Raw genomic sequence first — 22,989 nt, 5'->3', positions numbered from 1 at the left:
AAGCCTTTTTTTTCCTTTTTTTTTTAATGTTCGGGTTCGGGTTAGAGTTAGGGGGACAATTTTGTAGATGCACATAGAATTGTACTTTTACAGTGACACAACATAAGGAAAATGTAAAGAAACCACACACTGACCAGCAAACCACACAAGCAGTAACATGGAAGAAAAGTCACAAATATTATAATATCTTCAACTGAAAATAATGATTGTGTTTCCTCTGGATTCCCTGTAGTAAAGTGTTTTTTGATTGTGTGTATATCTGTAGCCGGTGGTCTGATGAATCTTTCTGGACAAGTTCAGCTGAGAATAACAACCAAGCCCCAACAGCAGGCAGCGATGTGGTCATCCCAGCAGGTAATGTCTAGAAGATAACGAAAACATTCAAAAGGAAGGAAAACTACTGAATAATGCTCATTGTGTAGACAGCGTTGATGTGAAATCACCAATGACCAGAGATAGCAAAAGTACACACATCCTTTACTCAAGTAGAAGTACAGATACTCGTGTTTGTAAAAGTAGAAGTACTGACTAAACTTCTTTACTCAAGTAAAAGTAAAGAAGTATGGGCTTCAAAATGTACTTAAGTAAAAAGTACCCATAACTAGCAGCTGTTTTAAAGAGTACCTGACCTCCCTTTATATTAATAGAACAATAATGTAATTGTTAGCTAATGAATGTTTCCATGCTGAACAACGGCAACATGACAACGTTTTCATTGGTCCCTCTTCTTTAGAGAAGACCAGGAAATGATGGATACACGGATCGTGTTCAAATCAATAGGCACGCAATGACTCTAAATAATAATGATCACGCCACCAAACACACATTCAAACTAAAGGAACCAGCCGGTTTGGGAAATGTAAAAAGTAGAAAGTACAGGTATTTATGTTCAAAATGTAAGAAGTAGAAAGTACAGGTATTTGTGTTCAAAATGTAAGAAGTAAAAGTAAAAAGTCGTCAGAAAAATAAGTAGTGAAGTAAAGTACTGATACCAGAAAAATGTACTTAAGGACAGTAACGAAGTATTTGTACTCCTCTACTTCCCACCTCTGCCAATGACGAATGAAGATTCAGTTTGTACCAGATATCATGTTATAATACTTGTCCTTCCTGTTAAACCACAGGGAAGTGGGTGGTTTTGGACAGTGACACCCCCGCGCTCAATAAGCTGACCGTGCTTGGAGTTCTGGAGATTCCCGACCACTTGAACAGCTCGTCCACCAGACAGGCCCGGGAGGTGCCAGTATACAACACGGTGGTGGTGGACGCCGTCTACATCTCCATCCAGGTCAGGGTCTCCTCATTTAGTACCTAAAATGTTACTTAAAATTAAGAATTTAACTATTCTTTTCACCCAATACAATGTTTTGTTCCTCATACGTCAGATAACTCACTAAAATGGGGGGGAGTCGCAGGCGGCACACTGCTGCTGCCTTCATCCCCCTAAGTGCAGACGTTTATTTTCAGGAAAACCCCAAAAAGCATAATTGCGCCCCTTTAAACATCCTTACATTTTTCACTTGTTTTTCTATTCTTCTGTTTTATCCTCTTAAATCAGATCTTACCATCACTGTTCCTCGCTTTATTTAGAGATTAAACATTGTTCAGTTGACCTGACTAAAATGGTGCTGTCTCTCTTTTTCATTTTTGTTCTGTTCACCATAGTTTTTCATTTTATTTGTATTGATCATCTAACATATTTATCATTTTAATGTTGCATCTTCCAAAGGTGGAGCTATGTTAATTATTTTTGTATAATAGTGGTTAGCTGTATTATATCATCTGTAAGTTGATTCATACTTTGCAAAGTAACTTTAAAATGAACATACTATATGTATAATATTTGCCTCCAAAATGTAGTAAAGAGAAGTGAAAATACTCAAGGAAGGTACCTCAAAGTTGTTTTAAAGTAAAGAAGTTGAGTAAAAAGTCTTCACACCGCTGGAAACAGTTTTAATGACAGCTGGTGCCGCTGCAGTGTGTGATGTGTGTGTGATGTGTGTGATGTGTGTGTTTCCTGTTCCAGGGCGGCAGGCTGATCGCAGGATGGGACGACGAGCCGTTCAGAGGTCAGCTGACCATCAAACTGAGAGGAAAGCACAGCACCCCCGACTGGCCCCTGCCCAACGGACCCAACCAGGGCTCCAAAGTGCTTGGTGAGAAACAGCATCAGTGTCAGCTGCACCTGAAGTTATATAGATGTGGTGGAAATATAATAATAGAACATATTTGCTTCCGTTAAAGAAAATATTCATGCAAATATGTTCATTATTCTCTATTTGTTTTGATCTATTTAATATATATTTTCAATCTATAGAGATCAACAACATTGCCACACATTTTTAAGTACTCAGCGTGACATTTAATGCAATACATAATATATCTCAAATGTGTCTTTAACATGGGTTTTTTAGACATTATAAATATAACTACATACTGTACATGTGGACCCTTCCAAATATATATATATTGTTTCAACAGGAAAATACGTTTTTTTTCTTTTTTTCTTGCCATTAGGCCGATTTAAGTTTGCCTATAATATGTAGAATTCACGTTTAAAAAAACAGACAATATTTTATTCTTATATTTTGCATGATCATTTTATAATTGAATACTCCACAGGTGTGTTTGGTATCCTGGACCTGTATGGACTCCCTCCCAGTGTTTACCACACCAAGCTGGGCTCCACTGCTGCGGCTGGATCCAGCACTCTGACCCTGTCGCAGGCTGTCGACTGGCAGGTCAGAGAGCTGGGAACTCAAATGATATTTTTGATGTGCTTATGTATTATTAATTTAGACTAACATCTCTGCGAGAGCTGGTGTTCAGCGTGTGTTTACCTTGTTGTGCGTGCAGGTTGGAGACGAGGTGGTCATCTCCACCACCAGCTACAGCGCCTGGGAGACGGAGAAACGCCAGATCACAGACGTGTCCGCAGACGGCCTCATACTGACCCTGAACCAGCCTTTGACCCACGCTCACATTGGTCAGTTTAACGTCTGTCTCTTAGGCCCCAAAATAAAGTCAAACATAAAATAAAATAATTTGTGATATTTACATTTGAACTGATATTCATGGGGCTACCTTAAAGTGAAATTGTAAATGCAGTACTTGACACAGTATTTGAACACAGTGGTATTACTCCTTTAACTCAGTCTGACTGACTCTCTCTCCCCCCAGGTGACACTCACTCCGGGGACTCGTTCTCCTACACCCTGGCGGCGGACGTAGGACTGGTCAGCAGGAACATTAAGATCGTGGGAGAGGAGTACGCAGAGATGATGGACGAGTCGTTCGGGGCCAGACTGCTGGTGGGCTCCTACTCCTGGGAGGGGATCGACTACAGAGGTAAGAAAGAGTATACAATGTGATTTCTATTCTTAAAGGATAGTTCACATAGGATTAATCAGCTGTAGCAAAATGACTCATCTGGAGTGTCAGACCTTTGGGCCTCTCAGGACAGTTTAAAAATGTTATATCATTGTTTTTTGTTCCCTCCCTGAAGGAAAGGCTCAGATCCGAAATGTGGAGTTCCTCCGCTCGGGTCAGGAAGGCTGGACCGACTACTCCGACCCCCGATACTCTGTGGCCTTCCTCAACCTGGGAGAGGTACACACACACACACACACACACACTCACACACACACACACACACACACACACACACACACACACACACACACACACACACACAACATATTAGGTTTATGGTTTATTTCTCTAACAATCACTAGGCACTGAGTAAAAAATATCTATTCAATTAGTTAAAATGTGAATAATGAATACTGTTGTTCCTGTGTAAAGGTTTCAGATACGGATTCGTACCTCCAGGGTTGTGCGTTCCATGACGGCTTCTCTCCGGCCATCGGAGTGTTCGGGACAGCCGGACTGAGCGTCGACGATAACATCGTCCACCGCACTGTGGGAGAAGGTACACACGTTACAGACAAAGTAGTTTACAATTGGTTTACAATATACACATAGGACCAGAATATCCAAATGAAATAGGCCCAGTTTAACAAAGGGACATTTCCTCCTCTGCACCTCGGGTTGCAGGTATCAGAATCTGGGGCGACAGGACCACGGTGAGGAGGAACCTCGTGATGATGACCATGTGGCCCGGGTCCTATCAGGACAGAGAGGAGCCCTTCAACTACGCCTGGAACGCTGCCATCGAGGTCAGTCCACTCTGAATACTTTTCTTAAAACATAGACAGTATATGTTACATTCACACACATCATATGAGCCATTACTCATATTCTAGACAGTAGAGCCTGCATACTCCCTTTTATTTGTTCACAATTCTGCACAACGATCCCTCAGGACCTTCTTAGTATATTAGACACATATTTTATTCTCAGGATGAATTGTCATGACTTTTTTTGTGTATTTTTTATTCTTGTACGTGTTTCTTTAAATACTTTATAATAGTTTTTAGATAAATTTTTATAGTTTTATCTAAATGTGCTCCTTCATTACAACTTAATTCCTCTTATTGTGTTTATGTATCCATCTTTATACACCAAAGCAAATTCCCTGTACTTGGCAATAAACCTGATTCTGATTTTCAGGTCAACGAGGGGACAAACGTGGTCCTGCAGCATAACATCGTGGCCGGATACGAGAGAGTCGCTTATCGCATCGATGGAGAGCCATGTCCAGGTAAACTGACTCAAAGTGATCAGCAGAGGTGGGAAGTTACTAAGTACATGTACTCATGTACTGTTATTACGTACAATTTTGAGATACTTGTACTTTACTTGAGTATTTCCATGTTATGCTACTCTGTACTTCTACTCCACTACAATTCAGAGGTAACTGGTGTACTTTTCCTCCACTACATGTATTTAATCCCTTTAGTTACTTTACAGATGTGGATGAATGATGTGAAATATAATCAAGTGTTAAATCAGACGTTAGTTCCACCTGGAGTAAATTCACAAGCTACTCTGCAGTATACAAAGTCATTCAAACTAGCTGCACCTTTACCAGCTTTGAGAACACTTTCATGATCAATCATTATAAAACATATCATATATATTATTCTGAAATGGACCAATCTGCACAATGAATACTTTTGGTACTTTAACTATATTTTGATGATAATACTTTTGTACTTTTACTTGAGTAACATTTTTGAATGTTTTGAGAATATTCCTACACTGTGGTACTTCTACTTTGACTTAAAGGGGACCTATCATGCAAAATGCACTTTTGTACGTCTTTTATACATGAATATGTGTCCCCGGTGTTCCAGGGAACTCACCAAGTGTCAGAAAACACAACCCTATACCCAAATCTCTAAAAACGGGGCTGCAACGGATCTGATAAAAACTGATCCAGATTTGAACATTTCTCTGACGTCAGGACGGAGGAGCTGACCTATCAGGGGAATGAGAGGTTGCCGTGGCATGGTAACAGCATGGTAACACGACGCTCGTAACTCGGCCCCCTCCTTTGCAGGGGGGCGTGGTCAGCTGCAGTGCATGCAAAGACAGGGTGGAGGAGAGCAAAATAGAGCGAAATGAGGCATGGCTAAAATGCATGATCTGTTTGGTATTTTGAAAAAGAAAACGTATAAATATACCTTATATAGGTATGGCCCTACAATATATTATTCAAATATAGCATGATCGGTCCACTTTAAGTTCACGATTTGAGTACTTCTGCCACCTCTGGTTACAGTCCAACAAATGTCAGGTTTAATGAAATCCTGAATTGCTCAGACACAGGGAAAAGATTCAGCCTCAGAGATGTAATGTTTCCCCGTACAGGATATTTGAACAACAATGAGAGGTGGATGAACAATGAGGCTCACGGCGGTCTGTTCGGAGTCTACATGAACAAAGACGGTCTGCCCGGCTGCAGCCTCATCCAGAGCTTCTTCATCTGGAAGAGCTTCGACTATGCCATCTACTTCCAGGTTACAGCCCTCTTCTCTTTATGACACCATTTTGATTCATGTGCTTTCATTCTGGCTCAACTTGAAGCTCAAGTGTGTGACCTGAGGTGAAGGGATGTCATGGATCAGGGGGAGTCAAGTAAATGGGATTGTACTCATACACAACAATAGAGAGAGGATATAGAGGAGCAGTGTAGAAGGACTTCACTTTTATAGTAAACACAAATATGGATGGATAGTCAAAAGTGTACAGTTCAGTCCGACAACTCACGTGTTCTTAATATGTTTAGCATATAGTTTGAGTTTGGCGTCTAGGCTCGGGCCTCATCACTCCACAGATTTACAAAGAACATTGAGTGATGATTAGATAACTATCCCCCAAGCCTTCAGGTGGAAGCTGGGGTGGAAGCTGGGGTGGTGGTGGGTCAGGCAAGCAGCAGCGACGTGAAACACAGCAGCAGGAACATGAACATGAACGCAGCAATAGCAAGTGAACACAGCAGTGGCAGCAGCAGCAACATGAAACACAGCAGCAGGAACATGAACGTAGCAATAGCAAGTGAACACAGCAGCAGCAGCATGAGCGAGGCAGAGGCAGGAAGACCTGGCAGCTTAAATAGAGCGGCATGTTTAGGAGAATGTGTTTGGTTGGTTGTAAGAGGGACGAGGTGCGTCACGTGTTAATGTATCATTGGTGCTCGAGTTGACTGCCTGAACTAACCCGCAGGCTTCGCCCCATTCCATGTATCCTCGTCCTTAGAACAGCAAACTCCCTTGAAATGTTTCAAAGTAAATTAAAAACCTATCTTTTTAGTATGGCTTTTCATTTGGGTTCACTTTCAATTCTCACTGGTATCATTGTCCATGTTTTACTGTATTTTTCTGATTTGCTTTTATTTAGCATTTTACATTTTCTTTTTAAAATAGTTTTATTTGAACCTATTTTAATTTCTTGTCAGCTTTACTTCAAGGGAATTTCATTATGATCCCTGTTGATGTTTTATCTTGTTCTCTTTTCATTTTAATATTGTTGTTGTGTTTTCTTCTTGTTCTGTAAAGCACTGCTTGGTGCATGAAAGGTACTATACAAATAAAGTGTATCCTGATCTTCCCCCCCTCACAGATCCCCATGAGTGTGGTCATTGCCAACGTGACCCTGGTGGACAACGGGATGGGCATCATGCCTTTCGTCTACGGCCCCCCCTCTCTCTCCCATGCATACGCTGATAAGACTGTACACGTTCAGGTGAGAGGGGTTACTATGGTTCATCTTTTCTTCATTTTTAATTTCCTAAGATTGCATTGGTTTACTTTAAATGAGTGACTGTTTCATCTTACTCGTGTTTTCCCAGAATGCCTTGATTGTTGGCAGCAGCCCGAGCTTCAACTGTTCCTCCACGTTGCCAGGCAGCGACTTTAATATAGTCAACAGTGGCAGCAGCCGGGCCCCGAGACCCCCCACAGGTACAGTGTAAACTTATGATGAGGAAACTAGGGGCTTTATTTAGGGATACCGTGATTATTGAGCTGAAAAACGGCCATACCCCGTTTGAACAGGCTTTTAAAAGGCCTTGATGCTTTTTGGATTTTCATGAAAAATCCAAATCTAGACGTTACCAAAGATGTCACTTTGTGTTGAAAAGTGGTGGGGACCTAAGGGCTCAGTTTGAAACACACATGTGATTTTATGTAAACTCTAAGCGGTTGACCAATCACAACAGAGCCGGCCAGCTAACCAATCAGAGCAGACTGGGCTCTGGTTTCAGACAGAGGGTGAAAAGAGGTGCTGCAGCAGAAAAATAAAGAGCTTTTTGAACATGAAAGCATGGAGACATGTCACAGTAGAGACACTACATACTGATATGAACCTGACAATATGCCCCTTTAATGGGGCATAGCTTAGAATACGAAATACCATGGACCAAAGAGAAAACAAGTTTTTTTTAGTAACCTTATTTTGGAACCATTAGGCTGGGCCTGATTTTTCTTTTTAGCTAAGTTTTGGGACAATGCACATGTGTTTTCTTTCATTATTTACATTGTTGCATTAAATGTTTTTTTACTGTGCAAACCAAATATTCTCAATACCTTCTCATTTGCTTGTTAACATTTCTTCAGAATCAGAAATCCTTTCCCATTGCGGGGAAAAATTGATTCCCAGTGTAAATGACTGCAATGGACACAAGATCTTGAAAACATGAATTGTTTTTGCGTATAAATGCAGGGTGGTTGAACTAATAATAATCCTAATTTTGTGATTTTGTTTTAAACTCTGTACAGGCGGAAGATCTGGAATCTGTTGGCCCAATTTCCTATCCAGCCACAACACCGCTCCAAAAAAGCCCCATCATAAAAACATGGCGTACAACTCCATCAAAGGACTGATGACAGTCAGAGGTGAGTTCAGGCTCTGAGCTATGGGAGCTCCATTGAAAACAATCTGCTGATTATTTGGAAAACATATTTATTATTTCTCGTGCCTCCTCTCTAGACACGACATTCGTCAATTTCGGGACAGTCTGCTCCGGAGAAATAAACGTTGCGTTCATGACCAACCCGCTGAACGAGGACCTGCAGCACCCTGTGCACGTGTCAGACATCACCATGATCGACAGCCAAGAGGAAGGCAAACTCTTCATCCACAGGCCTGACGTCAGGTAAACCTTTTCCCATCTACGGATACCAGGCACAATCTGTGATTACCTTTGATCAGTAGGAACATCATTCATACGAAAGGAATGATAACAGGGGATGTAGTTTAAGACAAAACATATAAATACATATCTGATTCTAGTCTTAAAGAATGCCAAATAGTTCAACTAAGACATAAATAAAAATAGCTTCTAAAATGAATACTGTAATTTAATGTAAATATTTTGGGTTCAATTCCAGATTTATGTTTATTTTCTGTTTCCTTTAACTTTTCATAATGAAATAGACAGCTCATCAAAGCATCATTTAATATGTGTTTCTGCTTAAATTGAGGATTGAACGAGGAAAAACCTCTGTATCTTTACATAAAGCATTTGAGACGATGCATATCATTCTCAGATGACATCTTCGGCTGTTTTGTGCATGATACAAATGTTTTTGTGCTCAGCAAAGCGAACCCGTCTGACTGTGTGGACATGGACTGCGATGCGAAGAAGAAGACGCTGCTGCAGGACCTGGACGGATCCTTCCTCGGGGCCGTGGGGGCCGTGGTGCCTCAGTCTGAGTATGAGTGGGGGGGCGATGCCAGGAGAGGCCTGGGCGACTACCGCATCCCCAAAGTGATGCTCACTCACCCCAACGGCAGCCGCATCCCCGTGGACAAGATCGCTCCATACAAAGGTAACAAGAGAGGAAAAGATAGACACTCAGGCAAATCAACATTTAAAACTAAACAGTAGCTTGTGAGGAAATAAGACTTTGAAATCAAATGCAAAAGAATTCAGACACATTTTCAAACTGATGTCCAGTGTAATAATTCTCCCTAAGCACTTTTACAAATGTATTTATAATAGGCTGTATAGACAAATCTCCATGTGCCCGTCTCCTATGTAATGAGCCAGACAGGCCTATATTTATTTCCATTGTTATTGTTTTTCATTTTTTATCTGAGAATATGTAGGCCTAGGCTGGCGTAAATTATTTGTGTTAAAATCTTGCGATTTAAATACATTTTTTTTTTTTTTTTTTACAAGTCTATTGTTTTATTGAAAATTGCCTTTACTGTGAATCTACATGCCTTAATGATATCATTCCGCAATAAACACAGATCATTTCTCCCATTTGTCTGGGACATTGGAATCTTCCCGAGTAGTGGTCGCTTCACCGATTTCTGCCACCTTTGACTTCATCTTATTCGTTTTTCTCATTTCTAATTTAACAACAAAACTGACCTGGTTATTGTAGGAAAATAAATTCATCAATCATTCAAGCTCATGTCTCTGCATTCGGTTTCAAAGTGTGCATTCTTAACGTGCTAAAAATGATTGATTTATTCAACTACCTTAAGTGAACCCTGCAAATAAAAATAAAAACATGACTTTATTGTTTTATGCTGGGGTCTTGCAGAGAGTCAACATTTGTATTGTTAAAGATCAGAGAAATTACAAGGGAAACAAATGAAATCTCTATCTTTAAAGTCCTGTAAACAAGTACGTCTACGGACATCAGAGATCGGGTACATCAGAAAATAATCTCATTTTCAAACATGTCTGTGTCCTCAGGTGTGATCAGGGAGGACTGCACCTTCATGACCTCCTGGCAGAGCTACAAGTGTTTCGGGCTGAACTACAGGATGCTGGTGATCGAGAGTCTGGACGCTGACTCAGAGACCAGACGCCTGTCCCCCGTCGCTCTGCTCGGGGACAAATTCATCGATCTGATCAACGGTGGGTTGAGTTCTATAGATCTGATGTGAATGAAACCCAGAACAGTCTGAACGATCTCTCTCAAATGAGTCAAAAGAACAGGAAGAGTGTGTTTGTAATCCAGCCGTGTGTTTTTGCAGGTCCTCAGGATCACGGGTGGTGTTCGGGCTACACCTGCCAGAAGAGGGTCTCTCTCTTCCACACCATCATCGCCACCGGACACTCCTTCGACGTCTTCTTCACGAGCGTCAGCCCTCAGAAACTCCGCCTCATGATGCTCCAAGCTAAACCGTCTGAGGTCAGTGCCCAGCAGGGAGAAGACTAACACTGCTCACTTACAATTCTCCTCCTGGGCAAGGGTAACATGTTCATTTACTAAAACATCTTTTTTGCAGAGCGTTATGGTGTCAATCTTCTACTCCAAGCCGCAGCGGTTGGATGTGTACGTTAATAATGAACTGGTTCCTCCAACTAACGCTAAGTGGAACGATGATAAAACTGACTACACCCTGAAGAAGCCTCTCACACCAGGTACTCACACTTTACACACACGCAGATAATCTGACAGTAGGTCAATACAGACAATAAAACAAACATTATACAGTATAAAGTATGTTCAAAACGCATAGTGTGGAGCTGTGTCAACATAGTGTTTCTGTCTTTTTGATTAAGTTGTTTGTATCTCAAACTCAGTCAGCTGAAGCTGAATTCAGAAAATGCTACATTTAACTCCTAGCAATAACTACATATCAGGGATATGATAATAAACTACAAAACTGCTACTAGTTTTGATTGATAACTTTTTTCCCTGTTTTTCCAAAAGCACCAGAATGCACCAGCACTTACATTTTTCTTATTATTCATTTTTATGAAAACATTCCTGTCATTTTAAAAAGAAACACTTTTAAGGAACATTTACTATATCATCTAAACAAAAAAACTTTCAAACATTTTTAAAGATACCAAGCATTTTTTGCGTTGCATTAAATCCTGACGATGCAATTATTTTTGTATTTCTTCCTTTGATGGAGAATCTTTTACATTTAAAGGGACAATAAGATGCTAATCAATGTTTACCATGTCTTGGATGTGTGGGATAGAGAAATATTTGGTTCAAGTTTCACACATTTTCTTTCCTTCAAGGTCAATACATCCCTTCGCTGAATGGCACTGACGGCAACAACTACTTCGACCGGGAGTACAAGATGCTGAAGGTGGTGGTGAAGGGCTCCCAGCCGGTGGAGATCCGCACCGCCCCCGTCCTCGTCATCTCCTTCGATCTGCCCGCCATGACGGAGGCCGAGTTCTTCGGAGACGACCTGATTAGGAACCTCGCTATATTCCTCAAAGTTCCCGCAAACATGATCCGCATCACCAACATCATCCGGGAGGACGGAGGCGCCCGGCGCAGGAAGAGGTCCACCGGCCTGAAGGTGGAGCTGGAGATCAAGAAGCCTCCCGTACAGCAAACCTCCAACACCACCGACGGTTAGTGGAGCGCTCCTTTCTGATGTTTGTTTTAATGTCTGATATGTGATTTTTGATCGATAAATAAATCAGGATTCCTGTAACATCTGTCTGTTCCCTTTGTCTTCTCAGATGAGCAGGACTTCACGCTGTTGAAGAGCATCGCTGATGATCTGGGTCAGGCAGCGGTTTCCGGAAACCTCGGTAGCTCCATCGGCTTCAACGTGTCCTCCATGGGCGTCATCCCACCCCCCCCACCAGCCTCTGACCCCACTTGGAAGGAGGTCAATGACAAAACTTAAGCATAATGATGCCTGTAGGGTGAAAACTACATCCTCAGAATATAAACTACATTTGAGGAAATACATTTGCAGAAGAAAAACTACATATGTAGAATTAATAACTAAATTTGTAGAATCAAACTACATCCTCAGAATAAAAAGTATATTTGTAGAATTAAAAACTAAATTTGTAGAATAAGAACTACATCTTCAGAATAAGAACTACATTTGTAGAGGAAAAACTACATTTGTAGAATAAAACTACGTCCTCAGAATAAGAACTACATTTGTAGAATAAGAACTCAAATTGTAGAATAAAACTACATCTTCAGAGTAAAATCCACATCTTCAGAGTAAAAACGACACAGAATAAATCTGTTTTACACGAGAGCTCACTGGTTTTGTGTTTTAAATGTCAGGCGGCCGAAGAGGAGGTGACGAGGGAGGAGGCCCCCGTGAGCTACGTGTCCAGCGTCAGCGACCTGCTGCTGGTGGAGGAGCCCCTCACCGGGGAGTTTGTGGGACCCCTGGACCAGCAGCCCAGTCTCATGGCTGTGGACGAGCTGGTGAGGCAAACATCACTCCTCACTGCAAAGTTATTATCATTCTGTTGTACTGGGTGAAGACAGGTACCATGAACCATCTTGATGTTAATCGAGATAGGAGCCATTTTGTATTTCCTCTTCATTATAAGTCGAAAGCCTAATATAACCCAATACTAACTATTAAAAAACATTCAGGTTTTTTTCTACTTATTCACAGGGTTTGAGGTTATTAGACGGATAAAAAGTAACATTTCTTATCAGCTTGTTCAAGATTTTATATCTGGAGTGTACAGTTCAGACTTTTTTATAACTTTTTTTTCAGCTTGGGAATTTAGCATTTCCCACTGCGTTAAGCTGTGTAAGTGATTCTTATTTGTTTTTGCTGTGGTAAAAAAAAGCATCTCAAAGGGTGCCTACTAGGCCTTTTTACACTTATTTATTTATTAATTGAATGTCAACCAAATAATAAAAATACATGTTAGTCCTCTTTATCATTTTGTATCACTTTTAAGTGCCAAATAATGTCCTCGAAGCCACAATAATGTCTTATTGTGGTTCAAACTTACTTTAGAAATAGACGTTACCAGGAGCTTACACCAGAATAGGATGGTACTGAGAAAAATAACTTGTGGATCAAAATCCACATTTTGATGAGGCACTTCCTGTCTGCTGACCTGTGCTGTTGTGTTCAGGGTAACTGTGTCTCTGTGGGAGTCACCAGCCTCACTGTGACCGCCAGCCTGAAGGACTCCAGTGGGAACGCTGTGGACGGACTGGTGGGAAACACCTCCATCCTGTTCAGCACCTGCTGGGCCAACTTCACCGACCTCTCCATCCAGAACAGCGGTACGCCTGCAGCACGCTCTCTGCACCCTGCAAACAGCTAGAAATATGGACTTAGAAACTATGGGATTGTTGTTTTTTTCAACTGTTCTAACGCATTACAATCTCTGTTAAAGAAAAAAGCATAAAAGCCCTGTAACAATCATAGATACATACAAATAACAAGACAGCCATCACACTTTGAATAATATCCAGGACAATAAGAATGTAGAGAGACAGTAAGAGGAACTGTATTCTCCCCTGAGAAAAATTAAGCTTTGCAGCAAAAACAGCTGAAATAATGAAATGATGACAGAGAAATATTTGGCAACAACTTCTAAAAATCAGATACAAGTTTTGGTAATTTTTCAAGAAGAAAATGCCAAGTATCCTCTGATTTTCACATTTTCAAACATCAGAATAAGCAGTTTTGTCTGTTACACATCATCGTTATTGAATATCTTTTTATTTTTCATAAATAAATAATAAGCTATTAGTAATCATATAACATGTTAGGAGACTTGCATTATGACACTAAATTGATTTTAGAGTTGTTGTTTTTTTAATTGGTCAGTTATTTTTAATTAGAGGGTGCCATGTGTGTCGCGATATACCAATATTGGCACCTTGTTGATAATACACATGTGATAATATCATGTAAATAATCCATTGCCTCTTAAATAATGTTATATAATAGGTTGTGGTTACAGACTCTCTCTCCACCTCCTACAACTTATATTTGAGTGTAATCATTTTATATACAAAAGAGAAAACTCAATAAACAAACTTAAAGATATCTTCAACTTATATTCTCATATTTTCTATGGATAATATATCTCGATAATATAGTTTCATTTAGAACTAGCGAGTGCCTTTTTTCCCAAAATAATGTCCATATTATGATTTTATATCATACACTTCCTTTAGTCTGCTTATCCAATCTCCTGTGGAGTGCCTTCTGAGCCAATGTGTCTAATTATTCATTTCCATGCCAAAAGAGTTAAAAAAGAGCTTCTACACTATTCTAGAAATACTCCCAGTCTTTCAGTGTTTGGCTTTATTTAAGGATAATATAATGACCACAATATTTGCCCTTCCTCTCCCTGCAGGTGAGAACCTGACCATGGTCTTCACTCTGAAGCAGTGGGACGCTGAATCACGCGCCTTCACTGTTGAAGACCTCCCCACCACCCAGGCCCCTTCCACTACCATCATCCCCACCGACGCCCCAGAGACCACCCCCGAGACCCCAGAGATCACCCCCGAGACCCCCGAGACCACCCCCGACGACAGCCTGTTCGGCTCTGGCGCCACGGTGACCGCCAACAGCCTGTGCCTGGTCAGCGTCATCTACACGGTGGCCTGCTGCTCCGACGGCATCCCCATATGTTAGAGAGGATCCCTCACATTCAGATTAACACCGGGTAGTCTGCTGAATAAAAAAAGATCCTTAAATATATTACACACATGGCTGTTTTTTTCTATTTCTGTGTTACATTTTTATAAAAAATTACACAAACCTATTGGGATGGGGTTTAAATAATATATGTTATAATTAAAATGCAAAGCACCCTTGGGTTTTCTACTTATGTGGTCAATTGTAGGAGTCAAACTAAATGATTGGGATGGGGCTAAATGAATGTATTCTAATGAAATGCAAAGCACTTTCCCCTGTGTCACATGTGTTTTATGTGTAAATGTCTGTTTTATATGATGCCACTCCAGGTGTAAGATCCAGATGTTTATGTTTAAAACAATTGCTGCTTAACTCTGAAACCAGATGAAGGAAGACATGAAGTTCTCATTTTGATGATTATTGTTCTGAAACTATATTCTCTTTCTAATAAAGTCTATTTTACACTGATAAACAAATTAATATTGTGTGTGTGTTTTTCTTCATAATGTCCTGCTGAGTGCAGACTCTGTCCATGGTGCTGATGAAGCTGATTGGCTGAACGTTTCCTCTTCCTGCCAATGTGTTTGCGCCTCGCTAGAGGGCGGGAGACTCCGTGTTAAACCCTTGAACGCATCATCCACTGAAGCAAAGTTGCAGTGGTATTTTTAAAGTCTTGCTTGAACACAGTAAAAAAACGTCTAAAATGGAGACAAAAAACTCCAAATGACGAGCCATTTTGGTTTCGTGTGGAAACTAAAAGCGAGTGTCCGTTAACGCAGCAGAAGTTGCCGAGCGTCCTTTCAGCGCACATCTGCCTCCCAGGGAGGGGGGGCGGGGGGCGTCCGACAGAGGAACAATTAGTTTTACAGCCTTAATTTGCGCCCTCCATTTAGCCCGAGCGATAACAGTACAATGTAGGCGTGTTCTCACCCCCTTTTTTCCCCTCCGCACCGCCTGTCCTCCGGAGCTCCGTGCGGAGCCGCCACTTGCTGCAGAGTGGATGCAGAGTTCAGCCCCGGCTTTGCCCGTGGTCCCCCGCTCCCCCCGGCCACAGCTCTGATTCAGCACCAGAGGATGGATCTCTATCACCTGGCTCTTCTCTGCGGGGCTCTGCTGTTTGTCTGGGAAATCCCCTGTTTTCAAACTCTTGCTATTTTCCCTCCGAAGAGCAGCAAGGTGACGAGGATTTTTCATGATCAGGAAGCTTCAAAGTACTTTAAGGAGTTCCACGCGTCGCCATCCATCGAGAGAAACAATAAAGCAGCATCTAAAGAGTCCATAGAGCCTCATGACTACATGATGTCTATTTACCAGACCTTCTCGACGGCGGAGAGACTGGGACTTAATGCTAGTTTCTTCAGGTCTTCTAAAGCTGCAAATACTATTGCAAGTTTTGTGGACAGTGGACAAGGTATGTGGAGTTTAACTGTATGAGTGTTTTTAGGTAGGATTGATTGATTACCCAGGACTCATATTTATAATCCCAGATTAATTCAGTGCAGACAGGATTTTTTTAGATTCCACATCTCTGTGGTATGCTCATCGTCTCCGTGAGAATGCGTCTGACCATGCTGTTTAATGCTTTCCACAGATGACCTCCCACTCTCCCCACTGAGGAGACAGCAGTATCTGTTCGACGTCTCAACACTCTCCAAAAAGGCGGAGGTGCTGGGAGCCGAGCTCAGGATATACACCAAAGTGTCTGGGAATTTCAGGATATCGGAAACAGAGCCTGTGGACATCCAGCTCCTCTCCTGCCACGACCGGCGGCTGCTCAACTCCAAAACTCTGGACCTGCAGGGCTCCCAAAGGCCCAAGTGGGAGGTGTTGGACGTGTGGGAAATATTCAAAGAGCAGCAGCACCTGAGCCAGGGGAAGCACTTCTGCCTGGAGCTCAGGGCCACGCTGGACAACCCTGAGAGGGAGCTGGAACTGCAGCTCCTGGGCCTGCACAGGCACGGCAGGCCTCAGCAGAAGAAAGCCATCCTGGTGGTGTTCACCAGGTCTAGGAAGAGGCAGACCCTCTTCAGTGAGAGGAGAGGGGGGAGAGCGTTGCTGGGTCTGGAGAGGAAAGCCAAAGAGAGAGGCCCCGGTGGCGGTGCCAAGGCCAGCAGGAGAAGGAGGACGGCCGCCTCCAAAACCCGCCACGGGAAGAGGCACGGCAAGAAGTCCAAATCCAGGTGCAGCAAGAAACCGCTGCACGTGAACTTCAGAGATCTGGGCTGGGACGACTGGATCATCGCCCCGCTGGATTATGAAGCATACCACTGCGAGGGGGTGTGTGACTTCCCCCTGCGCTCCCACCTGGAGCCCACCAACCACGCCATCATCCAGACTCTAATGAATTCAATGAACCCCAGCAACATGCCCCCCAGCTGCTGCGCCCCGTCCAAACTCAGCCCCATCAGCATCCTGTACATCGACTCAGGAAACAACGTGGTGTACAAACAGTACGAGGACATGGTGGTGGAGTCCTGTGGCTGCAGGTAGTAGACCAGGCTGCACCTCCATGTTGGTCAGGCTGTCGGGCAGCATAACAGTCTGTGTGATGACAGGCTGACCCCTGAAATACTTGCTTTATTTTTTTTCGCAAGAAAAACTAAGTGATGCATTTCCTAACCATGCACCCAAGGAGGTCATGTCTAATACCTCAAACTTTTTTCTGTGTGTACTTGCCACTTAAACACTACAGTGACTGCATATTGATGCACATATGGTAAGATAAATGTGTTAAAAAAATATGAGTCTTCGGTGATACCAAATACAAATACACTTATTGGCAAATACAATTATTCAACTTCTTGCAGGGATTTAGATGGTTGAGACCACTCAAATGTCAATATGAAGCTACGGCTAGCAACTCGTTAGCTTAGCTGAGCACAAAGACTGGAAACGGAGAACTAGCCCTCATTTTATCACCTTGGTTTTGCAGGCGTTAAACTAAATATATAATGTATTAGTTAGTTTACTTTAAAGGGGACCTATCATGCAAAATGCTCTTTTGTACGTCTTTTATACATGAATATGTGTCCCCGGTGTTCCACGGAACTCACCAAGTGTCAGAAAACACAACCCTCTCTATTTTCCTCCATACCCAAATCTCTAAAAAAGGGGCTGCAACGGATCTGATAAAAACTGATCCAGATTTGAACACTGTCCTGACGTCAGGACGGTGGCGCTACGGCTATTGGGCCAACTCTCCACCTATCAGGGGAATGTGGGGTTGGGCCACGGCCGGCCATTGCCGCTCAAAAGCGCTGGAGACGCTGTAGTACATATGCCAGGCCTGTAAGTGGCGCTGTAGTCTGCCACAAAAGCAGCGAAGAAGACTTCCCGCGCATGGTTACCATGGTTACCCTTCTGTTTATTCTCCGCTGTGGCTTTTTTTCTCCCTCCCCGAGGCAAGCGTTTGCTCCCGCTGCTTTAATTCAATGCAATCCCTCCCCGTCGAGGCAAGCACTGTAATTCTCTCCGGTTAGTCCACCAGCAGATGACAAACACCCACCTCTCCGCCTCTTCCAAGGAACGAGGGGACCGTGCGGCAGAGTTTCAGTTAGGTTTTCTTTCGCCGGTCAAGATGTCCGTTAAAGTTTAAATCTTCCGGACAAAATTAGAAAAGTACCGGTCAAAGGTCTTCTTTGTTATTTATTGAGCTTTAAAACAAATGAATAACGACTCTATAGGCCTATAACAACACGGAGGACGGAGATCTATTTTTCTCCCCCTCTTCTGACTTCATCAGAGCACGGCTCCCCTCTCCTGCAGGGGGGCGTGGTCAGCAGAATCAGACCCGTAGACAGCAAACAGCACATAGAGCGAAATGAGGCATGGCTAAAATGCATGATCTGTTTGGTATTTTGAAAACAGAAACGTATAAATATACCTTATATAGGTATGGCCTTATCATTTAAATATAGCATGATAGGTCCACTTTAAAGCTGCGCGTTGGCGTATCCTGTTACCTTGGAGAGAGCCAGGCTAGCTTCCCATTTCTTTCCAGTTGCTAAGCTAAGCTAACCATCTCTATAATGCAGCTCTTTATTTACCGTACAGAATTAAGAGTGGTATTGATCATCTTGTCTTACTCCTAGCCAGGGAGCATTTTATTTTTTTCAAAAAATGTAAAACCATGCCTTTTAAAAAGAGACATATTAAATATTTCCCATTTAAGGATCAATGATATTGTTATCTTAAATGAATTATTTCCATTGCAAATATAAAACAATTGATGCTGCTTCTTGTCCTTTTAACACCCATGAATTGGCTTGTGGGACTCTAGCACTATGTTTAACTGTCATGGACTGCTAGTGCTATCATTTTCAAGAATATACATTTTTGATATATGTTATATTAAATTTACTCTTTTTTTTAACAAAATCCATAAAGGCAATCCTGGTCCAATGTGCCGGAGCAAACAACCATGAAATCTTTGTTGATATAATCATTAATGTCTAAAATCTCTAAAGGTTCTAATAATTATTTTCTTTTTTGAAACGTCTAGAATAGTATTTTATTCAAGACATTGATTACTTGTTTGTGGCCACTTTCCAAAAGAACTAAATGATGAACTTCAGTGTAACCATTTCCCCCATAATGAAGTCTTGAGTGACTGATTTCCAGCACTTGACATGGCCTACGACTCAGGGAACATGGAGGTTATTTGAATTCCTTTTAAGCAACTCTTACCACCGTCAGTAAAACCAGCAAAACCGGGTCAGGGTTTCTCACCAGTTTACTTGAGGAGATACATCATTTTGTCTGTGATGCACTGATGTTCAAAGGTACCATGTGTAAATATTTGGAAATAATAATTTATGTTCTACGAATAAGTTATTTCATTTTTTATTGTCCGCTTTGTTCCGCTCTAACTTCCAGACAGCATGAGTCACACGTCTGGATGTCCAGGTGCAAATAAACACGTATGGGTTGTGTTTTGTTAATGCAATGTGACAGCTATGTTCTCCTCACAGACATGACGTGAAATACTGTTGTATTATCAGTGTTTCTCCTGTATATATACATAGGAAATAATTATTCACCAAACAAAAAAAAAGTATCTGTGTTTGGCAAACTTTTTATTAGGCTATCATGTTGTCTGAAACATAAGTAGCACATTTTAGCCCCTTATATTTTGTTTTACATTATTTACTGTTATGAAAATAATATATTATACTGATTGATACTGACGGCCTGTGAGATGAATGGATAATTAAGTGTCATCTTTTTACTCTCATGCATCAAGCTTTATCACAACAGAAAATGAATTGATAATGTATTTTTACACAAAGTAAAATAATCAGTAAAATATTTTTAACCAAATGAATCTATTCTTAGAAACTGTGTGAACTGTAATGTGTAGTAACAGGCAAATTAAAATGTTTTTAATTTATCTTTTGTAAGTGTTGAATTTAATAATATCTTTACCTTTTTTGGTCATTAATACCATATTGTCATGGATTTGTTCATAATCTTACTCTACATTTCTACCTCTATCTTACCATGGATGTGGTTACTACTCTTCATGTTACCCATCATGGACTTGATTGCAGGCCAAATGATTATAATGTCATCATATTTGGTGGACTGGAGCCTACATATAAATTATCGAATTGCTCAATCGCCTACGTTTTTTAATGTCCTGCTTTTCACTTGACTTGCAAAACAATTTTGAAAAAGAGAGAGTCTCATACTATCTATAATAAATATGAGGCTACAGCTAGCATCCAGTTAGCTTAATTTAGCACCTTTAGGCTCACAAATCTTCAACTTGTTGCTTTTACACTTCTTGTTTATTTGGTAGGGATTCAATTAACAAGACATAAGGTGTCAAGTGTTTAATTTTAGAGCTGCTGGTTTCCTGCTACCTTTTTACACACACATGCTAGCTGTCTCACCCTGTTTTTAGTCTCCAAGCTAAACTAAGCTAAGCTAAGCTAAGCTACCAATAACCTTAATTTTCATTGTTCAGACATGAAAGGGGTAATAATCCTCTTGTCTAACTCAACTAAGTTAGTTGTGAACTTCATATAATTGAATTAGAAGTTTAATTTCAGTAGCTTTCTGGTAGTTAAACAACATTAATTTTCGCATATTAACCCAAGTAATACAATTACTTGTTTGACAAATGTTGGTGTAGTAAACTAACTACTTAACTACAAACTCTTTTAACATTAAAAGAAAATAAATTATTTATAATTTAGAGAAGCAATATAAACATTGCTTCTCTACTGTAATGGAACCCCCTTTGACCAGCCCACACACTTTTTCTTCAAAACAGTTTTTTTTAGTGATGCTATTGAAATAATCTCAACTGATTTGCTAGCATGTGACTTTCTTGATATCATATCTTCTTATAAATGTGTACCACATGTACATTCAAAATGTGTAATCCAACAAGTAGTCTGAAAACTTTAGTTAACCAAACTTGGTAGTTTTGCTGTATTTTTACCGTGTGATTTCATTGGTTTGCAAAGCCACTTTCAAAGTCGCTTCTCCAACACCAGAGCAAATTTCCCAAAATGTCAAACTCCCTTCAGACATCTAAAAGTGTCTGAAGGTGTTAACTGCTGTTGTTGACCTCTAGTTGTTAAAGGTACACCTAAGCCTGCTATTGATCAATATAAATAAAGTGGTCAGGAGCTTACTGACTCATTAGTGTTCCTCTCTGATGTTAAAGGGACGAGCAGGGTGAGTGACAGTTTGCAGGGTGAAGAGAGGGTCAGCAGACAAGCCGCCATCTTCCCTGGGTGGGCCGTGTGTGACAAACAAATTGGTGTGCAGATGTAGTGACCAAACCCCCCCCCAACCCCCCCCCCCCCCCCCCCCCCCCCCCCCCCCCTTTAGTCTAGAGCCACATTGAGTCCCCTGCCCCACATACAATGGCAGTGGAGGATCTCAACATCAGATTAAGCCTGCCTTTTCCTTACCGGGGTCAAAGGTCAAGTGGGGCATTGTCTCAGGGGGCAGCGGACATTAAACAACGTGCACGTCTCCTTAGAGAAAGGGCGGCAATCAAGAGGGGTGGGAGGAGGGAGAGGAATGTGTGTGATGCTATGTGAGGGCCTCGCTGTCACCGCAGCAAACAACAAGGTGAGATATAAAAAAGGGGCGTCCGGTTTTAAAGCAGCTGCTCTGAACAGCCAGCGGAGGACAAAAGGCTGGAATGTACCGTCTCTATAGTGGTGTACGGAGGCGTTTCTGCCCTGCCTCTCACTGTGGAAGATTTGCTGTGAGATGGAGAAAAAATATTTGCAGGGGAAACAAAGCCGGGTGTAAATCCAGTGCAGGATTCAATTGTTATCAGAAAGGGGAGGGGGATTACTTGGAGCTCATGTTTTTCTGTTTTCTTGCTGAGTTTTCCTGTGATGTTAAATGTTTCACACATGTCCGGAGGAAAGGAAGTCTAAGAAAGGATCAGGAGGGATTTAAATCTGGAATAACATAGTTTACAGCATGTGATGTGTGTCCAAGAAAATCTCAAGAGCAAAAGGAAAGAAAACTTTCCCCTGAAGTATTTACCCGATATAATTCCAACACGTGTCTCTTTTGTTTGCTTTAAGTCGCGAGCAAAAGTGGTGTTGTCATTTTGACCTCTGTGTTTGCTCTGGTAAACGCAGCCTCAGAGTGGAAATCCTCTCTGTGGAGTCAGGTGGCAGCGGGCGCTCTGACTGACATACGAGGGAAGTGACTTGTTACTCCTTCTGTTTGTTGAGTCAACTTTGCTGACTTTATTTGTCACCTTTGCTGCAGGGCTTTTGCTTGTTTTAAGTTGTGCTTTCCTGTGATACCCAGCAGGCTTTGATTTATCTACATTCTAACTGGGCTGAAAGGAATGACTTGTATGGTATTGATTACTTTAATCAATGTTTCAACAGCTGTTTCGCTTCTATAACTTGTCTTCTTTCAGACTATTGGAATTTTGTTTTTGTGTAGATTTCTCTTAAATGTTCCAGTGATACAATGTTCTGTCAGTGTGGTTAAAATGATACAAACATGGTTTGGTAGCACAGGAATTTGTCTCCCTTTGTGTCCACTAGGAACAAATCCACTCTTTGCAGCAGGTGGTAATCCGTTGATCAACATACTTTAAACCAGTGGCTTAAAACACTTTACGTCAAATTGTGAAGGACATTAGAATAATTAAATCTTCAGAAGATTCGATCAGAATAAATCATCTTTCCTCACGTATTTGCATTAAAAATCGATTACTACTGAAAT

The 22,989-nt window shown here is 41.5% G+C and overlaps 2 protein-coding genes across 2 annotated transcripts in view; both read left to right on the top strand.

The window, feature by feature from the left end:
- The window catches only part of LOC117477846 (fibrocystin-L-like), a 54,824-nt gene extending 39,572 nt beyond the window's left edge, over nucleotides 1–15,252 (top strand). The window contains 24 exon segments of the mRNA XM_034124621.1: nucleotides 266–354; nucleotides 1,125–1,288; nucleotides 2,027–2,156; nucleotides 2,623–2,741; nucleotides 2,857–2,986; nucleotides 3,181–3,348; nucleotides 3,506–3,609; nucleotides 3,805–3,931; nucleotides 4,057–4,178; nucleotides 4,573–4,663; nucleotides 5,776–5,924; nucleotides 7,027–7,149; nucleotides 7,256–7,367; nucleotides 8,184–8,300; nucleotides 8,395–8,560; nucleotides 9,004–9,236; nucleotides 10,118–10,282; nucleotides 10,402–10,559; nucleotides 10,657–10,792; nucleotides 11,405–11,749; nucleotides 11,861–12,012; nucleotides 12,429–12,575; nucleotides 13,247–13,400; nucleotides 14,486–15,252. Coding sequence (XP_033980512.1) covers nucleotides 266–354; nucleotides 1,125–1,288; nucleotides 2,027–2,156; nucleotides 2,623–2,741; nucleotides 2,857–2,986; nucleotides 3,181–3,348; nucleotides 3,506–3,609; nucleotides 3,805–3,931; nucleotides 4,057–4,178; nucleotides 4,573–4,663; nucleotides 5,776–5,924; nucleotides 7,027–7,149; nucleotides 7,256–7,367; nucleotides 8,184–8,300; nucleotides 8,395–8,560; nucleotides 9,004–9,236; nucleotides 10,118–10,282; nucleotides 10,402–10,559; nucleotides 10,657–10,792; nucleotides 11,405–11,749; nucleotides 11,861–12,012; nucleotides 12,429–12,575; nucleotides 13,247–13,400; nucleotides 14,486–14,769 — 3,685 coding nt within the window. The 3' untranslated portion in view covers nucleotides 14,770–15,252.
- Nucleotides 15,253–15,846: 594 nt separating this feature from the next.
- gdf6b (growth differentiation factor 6b) lies at nucleotides 15,847–17,262 on the top strand. Its single transcript, XM_034125362.1, has 2 exons — nucleotides 15,847–16,183; nucleotides 16,364–17,262. Exons 1-2 carry the CDS (start codon nucleotides 15,847–15,849, stop codon nucleotides 17,260–17,262), a joined length of 1,236 nt encoding a protein of 411 aa, XP_033981253.1.
- The last annotated feature ends 5,727 nt before the right edge of the window (nucleotides 17,263–22,989 follow it).

Source organism: Trematomus bernacchii, unplaced genomic scaffold, assembly GCF_902827165.1.
Source record: "Trematomus bernacchii unplaced genomic scaffold, fTreBer1.1, whole genome shotgun sequence".
Taxonomy (NCBI): Eukaryota; Metazoa; Chordata; class Actinopteri; order Perciformes; family Nototheniidae; genus Trematomus; species Trematomus bernacchii.
This window is presented reverse-complemented; position numbering and strand designations above follow the sequence as displayed.